Below are 8,578 nucleotides of genomic sequence, written 5' to 3'. Positions count from 1 at the left end.
TTTATATAAACAAAACATTAAAAAGAAAAACAGAAAAGTTTTTAAATAACCTTTTGTGAACACTCCAAAATTACGAAAATATTTATTTTTTGAATTTTATAAATTTAAAATATTATAATGTTTTGAATTTTTCCCTTTTCTAATTTCTTCAACTTCAACCAACGAACAAAATATTTTTCACAACCATATTTATCTTCAATTCTTCAACTTTTACAAATGTAAATAACTACCATCATATTCATTTCTCTTGTTTGCTATTTTTTCAATAATATAAAACTAAATTCATCAATTTACTTTAGATAATAATTTATTAACAGAAATAATTAATGCTGTTATTCATTATTTTTTTTACTCTCTAATTTTCTTATAGTAAATTGCTCCTAACCTTATAGTAAGAAGTCTTTGAGTATTTATTCCAATTTACTAACAAGTACATGATTTTTTTGATAGAGGGCTGAATGTCTCCGTAAAAATATACCGTCCTTCGAAGGAAGAACTCATCAACAATGGACCAAATCTGTAAAAGGAAAACAAATAAACTGGGAATTTAATACACATTTATATATCTTAAGACCAAATGCAGAATGTACAAAATACCAGCCAAGATTATGGGGCTATGAAATTTCATGCTAATCCCTATATTAAGACCAGATGCATTCATATATAACAATCACATTTCAGGTAGTTCTACTAAAGAACAATCATCTTTCTTCTGCCTTTATTGACCATCATCTCACAAATATTAATAAAAGCATGTTAACATCCGACCGTCCAAGTTAATGGTATACCTCCCTTCAACACAATATCATACAAATGCATTGAATTGAAATCATACGCAACTGTAATTTCCATAAATTTCACTCGTCGAAGCTCACAAATGAAGTCAGCCGGAAGATCAGTCACTTTTCACAAATGATTATTGTACTTGAGATTTTGTACTTGAACAAAACATCCCAAGCCTAACACAAACACAAAATATAAATTGATTTATGGCCTACAGGGATCTACCTACCTCTTCATTGAAATGAAAATAGGATGAAAGGTAACATAAGGTTCAAAAGAAATTATTTTAACAAGTCAAATGTACAAACCATGTAAAAAGACCTGATAAACGATGACCAAGCTTGTTTCTTGATCCGCTTAGCGAAACAGCCTTTGCACTGATCTCTTAGGCACTTTGCCTTCAAGCTTCAATCTTCTATAAGCTTCTCTAATGTGGCAAGGCCTGATTGGTCCGGATTCTTTTCTCTCTGTCATGACTATTCTAGCTGCAAACCACCAAAATAATGTTAAAATAAACTCAAAAGCTTAAAGTCTTGATAAATGAACTTCTTAGCACCAAGCCATATATATTTGATCATAATATTTGGTGCATTTATAAGCATCCCTCCATATGCAAGGTTTTATTGGTAAAAGTACCATGGAAGCTCTTATACTAGGAGACAGATTGCATTTCAGCCCATTTACTCAAAAAATAAGCAAATTAGTCCTTATACATTAGATTAAGGGGCAAACTAGTCCTTTCTATTAAAAATTTCATCCATTTTTACTATTAAAAATTGACATGGCTGACAAAATAACCAAACAGTTACACGTGACATGCCATTTGTATCTCATTCTAACATACAAGCACCAGTTTTTAACAATAGAAATTTGCTTTTTGATCTAACATAAAGGGACGAATTTGCCCCTTTTTTAATAGAGGGGGCACGATGCAATTTGACTCTTAATACAAGGGTTTCCACGATACTTATACCAGTTTCACTCTTTTTGTTTTCTCTTCAATCAAACTGATTTGCTTTCTGGAAATGAAATCTCAACACTACTGCTATAAGAGGAAAGTGCATGTACCTTTCTCAACGAGTTCACCAACGAACATTTTCGCTATACCACACACGACAATGGTCATTGGTAAAGAAATTTTCTGGCTGCCAGTTATGCTTACCAACAACTGCATATTACCGAGAACAAACTTAAAGTCGATGTATTATCAAATCATGTTTTTGCAAAACTGAAATACATAAATGGGTTGGAGCTATAGTGACAGTACATATGCACCAAAGAATCTCAAGTATATTCATCAATAATACACAAAATTTTGAGTTAACTATCACTCCCATGCAGATGAAATTGAAAGAAGTCAAAGAGGCAACAAATAATTATAAATCCACCATAAATATAATAATATTTCTAGAGAAAGACTACCCAAAAAAGCTGTCCAAGAAGCTCACCCTTCTTATGTTAGACCTTTGAAGCGCAGATCTCCTAAATGATTCATATCTACTCATCTGATCCTCTGTGAATTGCGATAAAATGGCTCTGCAAAGAAGAAAAAAATTTAACAGCTCTAGGCAGATACCTCCTATATTAGAGAAAGGCCATAGATGTATAGAGCAAGGGATCATATTTTGAAATATGGTTAAATTCTGCCATTAGTCCCTGTACTTTGTGGAAGTTGTAAATTTAATCCCTGTATTTTTTAAAATTTAAAATTTCAATCCTCACCCAAACGATAACTAATAAATTCATTAAGTTTTGCTATTTCCCAAATTTGATGCGGTAAACATTACCATCTTTTCACATATTACTCGTTAAAAAAGCAGTTAATGGATTAATGAGAATCTTTTGCATTATGATTGAAATTTCAAAATTTGATAAATATAAAGACTTAAAATGATCCAATTGGAAAATATGGACTAAATCTATAATTGTACACATAGTACAGGACTAGTAATTGAATTTAACCAAATAGATTTAACTGCTACTGTTAGGGCTAGGACTAAGATTTCAAATTTCAAAAAGTATAGAGACTAAATTTGGTCAAATTAAAGTACAGGAACTAAATATACAACTTTCGCAAAGAACAAGGACTAATAGCAAAATTTAACCTTGAAATATTTATACTTGATCCTTTAAAACACTAAAAATATGGCATTTCACCTAATACATAAATATCTGAAAATTAGAACAAAAAATAAGGAAAAAGAAGGTTAAAAAAAAAAAAGAAACTCACTGCATCTTGGCCATTTTAGTAGGGTCAGCACTAGAAGGGAACTTGCTAAGCTCAACTTCCATGTTTTCCTCCTCTTCGTCATCATCGTATTCTTTGTTCTTGGTGGTGGCTCCAGTAGCAACATTAGCATTAACAATTGTAGAGTGCAACTTAGAAGTTGAAGTTGATGATGGATGAGAGGAATTTTTTACGTTGGGACCAATTTCATCGTAATCATCATCATCTACAAGCAAATTGTGTCCACCATTGGTTTGGTTCTGGGGCTCATTTGGAGTTTGGCTGTTCAGCTCATCCTCACCAACTGGGGAATTAGGCGGCGATTCCTCTTGCTCCTCCAATGCTGCTTCGAATGGATCCTTTGATTGCTTCATTCTTTTAGGATAATTTTGATCAAATTCTATCTGAAAGATCATACAAAGGAATAGGTCACTGAGGTCCTAGGATACATCTAACTTCGAATCCTAAACCCAAACCCCTACACCCCAAACACGAACCCAAAACCCAAATGATTCACCACTAACCACCAAGCAAAAAAAAAAAAAAGAACACATGGATATAAAGAGAGAGAGACTTTCACAAAGCCACTTACACTGCGTTTGTAAACAGGCTCAGTTTTAGACTGCCTTCCATCATTCCATAGAACCTCCGTATCAGTACCAGCACGAATTACAAATTGATATCGTGCCTTTTCATCAGCAAGGCACTTTTTAAGATCTTCTTGCAATGACAACAAAAAATTTAAGTAATTAACATATAAGCACTAAGAAGCACATATAGAGCAGAGCTTTGTGTCATAAAAAACAATTAATATTCGAGGTTATCTTTGTTATAAATATTTATAAAGTTCTTAGAAACACAATTAATAGCATTAAAATATCATAATAGCACTCAAAGAAGAATCTATGATTAACTTCACTAAAACCTTAATGCAAAGTAAACTGATATACAAAAAATAATAATAATAATAATAATAAAGAATTACTCAACACTAATCCTGTCCTCAATCAAAGGAGAAACATCTTTTACATATTCAAAAAGCTCGAATAAGGTATAAAAACATTTTATTCAAACTCCAAAAGCATCCATTATAAGTAGCTTATTATCAATGTTCGAACCAGAAAATAGTATGTATTTGAGAACAAACAACAAATCAACAGTTTTACTTCCAATGTGTGTTTATAGCCATGGCAAGGAAGACAGACATCAAATTCATTAACTATGAAAACAAAGGAAAGAAAGTTGATTTAACAATATATTAATATTACCCCTGGTGTGTAGGGTTTAATATCAGGTGGAGCACATTCATCCGGAAACTTTCATGTACTTATCGAAATCATAAACCCCAACCACCAAACCCAACCAGTATTTTGCTAAGCTAGGATTTAAAACAAATTGAACATAACACAAAAGCTATAATGTTAAACAGAGGGAAACAAACAATCCAAAAAATAAAAGAACAACATACAGTAGACGATAAACAAACAAAAAGAACAACCAGACCGAGATCCATAGATTTGAAAGACGGAACGAAACAGTGATTTCTAAAGCTGAAAAACAAAAACTGAAAACCAAAAAACCCACTGAAAATACAAGTAAAGAAGCATAAATCTGAAACTACAACAGAGATGAAAAGGCAAAGACAAACTTGTTCTAAAGCTGAAAACCAAAAAACTCACTGAAATACAAATAAAGAAGCTTAGATCTGAAACTAAAACAGAGATGAAAAGGAAAAAAAAAAGTTCAAGTAAAGATTCATACATGAAATGAGTCTCCGATGAAGCAGAGCATTTCAAAATCACAAAAAAAAAAACAGAAACGACAAAGAAAACTTAGGGTTTCTCTCTCACGAAAACTCTCTTCAGAAACGGCAAAGAAAACAAAAGAGAAAGATGAAAAAAAAAGGGAAGAAACAAAGGGGAAAAGAGGATAGAATGAAGGGGGAAGCAAACGTGAGGGAGAAACGAGAAAAATATTATCTAAAAAAGGAGAGAATAAACGGGCTTTTTTTCAAAAATAACCCTAAAAAAATTATTATTTCTAAAAAAAACCCAAGTTCAAAATTTATAACAAAAATGACCTGAAATCTACACTGTTGGGGAAGTTTCACTTTAACCAGATTTAATTTTTTTAAAAATGGAAAACTTTTTGAGCAATGACAATGGTGGCGTATCTCATTTTTTCGAAGATCGAAACACTAAAAAAGGTTTAAGGAAGGCCAAAATGAGGTAGAGGTCAATATGAGTATGGATCTTGAATTACCTCCAATGATATCTTGGAAGGAAAAACTCTTAGGGGTTGGATCAGTCGATTCTATCAAAGACCATTTGGCTACAGGTGATGGTAAAGATAGAGATCTAGTCTTATTAGAGGGAGATGTGATAAGACCTACCATTAACGGGATTCCGAGAATAGATTTTTCTGATAAAATCAAGCAGATCCTTTACAAGGAAATAGAGACGATTGTAGTTTCGAAACTCTTGGGTCAAAGTATTGGATACAATGCTCTTCATAATAGGATTAGTAGCTTTTGGAAGTTGTCAAAACCATTTCAGCTCATGGATTTTGAAAACAGCTATTACTTGGTTAAGTTTCAATGTTTTGATGACTATGAGAAAGTTCTAACGTAAGGGCCATGGAGTACATATGACCAGTACCCTACGGTTCAGCTGTTAACATTATGATTAATGGTAGACAATTTTAATGGCAAACAATCCAAAGTGATGCAAGTTTAGCACCCTAAAGTTGACTTTGAAAAAGTGGCATGGGATAATTTTTTTTTGGTCCTTGAGATAATGGGCTATTTATTGTTTGGTCCTTGAACCTCAACTATAAATAGGCCTTCTCATTTCTCATTTCAATTCATCCCAACCAATCTTTCTCTCTTAGTTTTCTCTCTTCTCCCATTTGAGAATTCTTAAGGAATTCTATTTATTTGTAATATTTTGGAGATAGTAAAGTTATCATCTGGTGTTAGTGCCCGAGGACGTAGGTATAATTTACCGAACCTCGTTAAAACTCTTGTGTTCTTTCTTGTCCTATTTTTCTTTCAATATTTGAGGGTATAATAGTAGTATTTATTGTGCTATTAAATTACTATAAAAGGGATATTTTGACTAAGGAAAGACTTGGTATTTAAGAGATCCTTGTGATCCACCTCTCTTCCCTGGGAATTGAACTTTGTGTGATTTTTTAGTACAATAATTTACACGCTTCCGACCCTATTGGAACAACAAGTGGTATCAAGAGCCGAAGGTTAATCGTAGTATGCTCTGTAGTTGCAGTTTAAACTGATCTTCCACATCAGAAAAGATTTCCTTAGGTATATTGAAAGATTATGGAGAAACGGTCGGTGTAGGAGCTTCAACATCGTCCATGTGGACAAGACCGACAATTGCAAATGCAAGATTGGCCGTGGAGATCTTTGATGGCACGGGCCATTTTGGTATGTGGCAAAGTGAGGTTCTAGATGCCCTTTTTCAGCAGGTCTAGACATTGCCATTGATGAAAAGAAACCAGATGATGTGAGGAGAAAGATTGGAAGGTGATCAATCGGTTGGCATGTGGCACAATTCGATCATGCCTTTCTCGAGAGCAGAGGTATGCTTTTTCAAAGGAGACTTCGCAAATAAGTTGTGGGTGGCACTTGAAGAAAAATTTTGAAGAAAACAGTCAAAATAAGCTCCACTTGAAGAAAAGACTGCTTTCGCTTCACTTACGTCCCAAGTACCACAATGAATGATCACATCACCAAATTTAATCAGTTAGTCACCGATTTGTGAATATGGATGAGACATTCAAAGATGAAGATTTGGCTTTGATGTTGTTGGGGTCACTTCGAGGAGTTTGAGTTCCTAGAAACTACTCTACTTCATGGCGGAGTGATATATCTCGAGCGAAGTGCATGCGGCCTTATACGATTATGAGCAGAGAAAGAAGGACAAACAGAAAAACTCAATCGAGATATCTGAAGCTTTAGTAGTCCGAGGTCGTTCATACACTCGGAAGAAAACTCAAAAGGGAGATCAAAGTCAAAGTCCGGACTCGAGAAAGATGAATGTGCCTTTTGTCATGAGAAAGGCCACCGGAAGAAAAATTGTCCAAAGTCAAGAATAAGGAAAAGCTACATAGATGCTTGTGTTGCAAAGCATGATACCAGTGACTCAATTATCATCGGTTGCATCCTCATCGTCGTTCCATTCGGATGAGTGGATATTGGATTCGGGTTGTACCTATCATATGTCCCTAACCGGATCGGTTCTCGATTTAGTAGAACTAAATGGAGGAGTTATTTATATGGGCAATGACAATGCTCAGAAAAGCTGTTGGGATAGGTTCAATCCAATTAAAGAATCAAGATGGATCAACCAGAGTTCTAACTGATGTTCGGTACGTGCCCAGTTTGAAGAAAAATCTCATCTCATTGGGAGCCTTGGAATCCAATGGTTCAGTTGTTAATATGAGAGATGGGGTTTTGAAAGTGACATCTGGCGCACTTGTGATATTGAAGGGCATCAGGAAAAATAACTTGTATTACTACCAAGGTAGTACAGTTATTGGAGCGATCATTGCGACTTCCCAAGAACAAAGAATTGGACTCAATGCGGTTGTGGCATATGAAGTTGGGACATGCCAGCGAAAAATCCTTGCAAATTCTGGCAAAGCAAGGATTGTTGAAAGGTGCAAAGGCTTGCAAATTAAAATTTTGCGAGCATTGTGTTCTGGGAAAGCAAAAGAGAGTGAAATTGAGATCGCTATCCATAATACAAAAGGTATTTTGGAATATGTTCACTCGAGATGTGGGGGCCTTCCAAAACACTTTCGTTGGGAGGAAAACACTACTTTGTTACTTTTGTTGATGACTTTTCCGAAGAGTTTGGGTGTATACCATGAGAACTAAGGATGAAGTGCTTACGCTTTTCTTAAATGGAAAACTATGATCGAAAACCGATGGCAAGAAAATCAAGCGGCTTAGAACGGACAATGGAGGCGAATATAGAAGTGATCCGTTCTTCGATGTGTGCCAAGAGTATGGTATTGTTCGACACTTCACGCTTAGGGATACACCACAATGAGAATGGAGTGGCAGAGCGTATGAATCGAACATTCTTGGAGAAAGTTCGATGTATGTTGTCCAATCTTGGGTTGGGCAAGCAATTTTGGTCGAGGTTGTGACATACTGCCCATCTTGTTAATCGTTTGCCATCATCTCAGTATTAGAAAGAAAAACTCCTATGGAGGTATGGTGCGGAAAACCCATTCATGATTATGATTCCTTACATGTGTTTGGATCCACCGCATATTACCATGTGAAGGAGTCAAAGTTAGATCCGAGGGCAAAGAAAGCTCTCTTTATGGGAATCACTTCAGAGTGAAGGGATTTCGTCTTTGGTGCTTAGACACAAAGAAAATGATCATGTGAGAGATGTTACCTTTGATGAATCGCCACATTGAAAAGGTAGCGAGATAAAGATATTCAGACGAGCGATACTCCACAAGGCAGTGGAGTGTACTCCAAAACAGTGGAGTTTGAGCAGATGGGGATTTCCCGTTAATAAGTCTAATTCT

At 35.0% G+C, this 8,578-nt stretch overlaps 1 protein-coding gene across 4 annotated transcripts; it reads right to left on the bottom strand.

Annotated features, from left to right (window-relative positions):
- Positions 1-289: 289 nt before the first annotated feature.
- LOC108489572 (transcription initiation factor TFIID subunit 11-like) lies at positions 290-4,997 on the bottom strand. 4 transcript variants are annotated; one of them, XM_017794215.2, is made up of 7 exons: positions 4,772-4,997; positions 3,603-3,727; positions 3,014-3,414; positions 2,232-2,319; positions 1,852-1,951; positions 1,105-1,268; positions 290-517 (listed from the first exon to the last, which is right to left on the bottom strand). In XM_017794215.2, the coding sequence occupies exons 3-6, from the start codon at positions 3,382-3,384 to the stop codon at positions 1,141-1,143; spliced, it is 687 nt and encodes a 228-aa protein (XP_017649704.1). In that variant the 5' UTR covers positions 3,385-3,414; positions 3,603-3,727; positions 4,772-4,997; the 3' UTR covers positions 290-517; positions 1,105-1,140. The 4 variants fall into 4 exon arrangements, with proteins under 4 accessions (XP_017649704.1, XP_017649702.1, XP_017649703.1 ...); XM_017794213.2 differs by having other exon boundaries at positions 1,092-1,268; positions 4,772-4,996; XM_017794214.2 differs by lacking the exon at positions 290-517 and having other exon boundaries at positions 819-1,268; positions 3,603-3,730; positions 4,772-4,996.
- Positions 4,998-8,578: the final 3,581 nt, after the last annotated feature.

The sequence above is a fragment of the Gossypium arboreum genome, chromosome 10, assembly GCF_025698485.1.
Source record: "Gossypium arboreum isolate Shixiya-1 chromosome 10, ASM2569848v2, whole genome shotgun sequence".
In the NCBI taxonomy this organism is placed as follows: domain Eukaryota; kingdom Viridiplantae; phylum Streptophyta; class Magnoliopsida; order Malvales; family Malvaceae; genus Gossypium; species Gossypium arboreum.
Note: the sequence above shows the minus strand (reverse complement) of the source record. Positions and strands in the feature narration are given on the sequence as shown.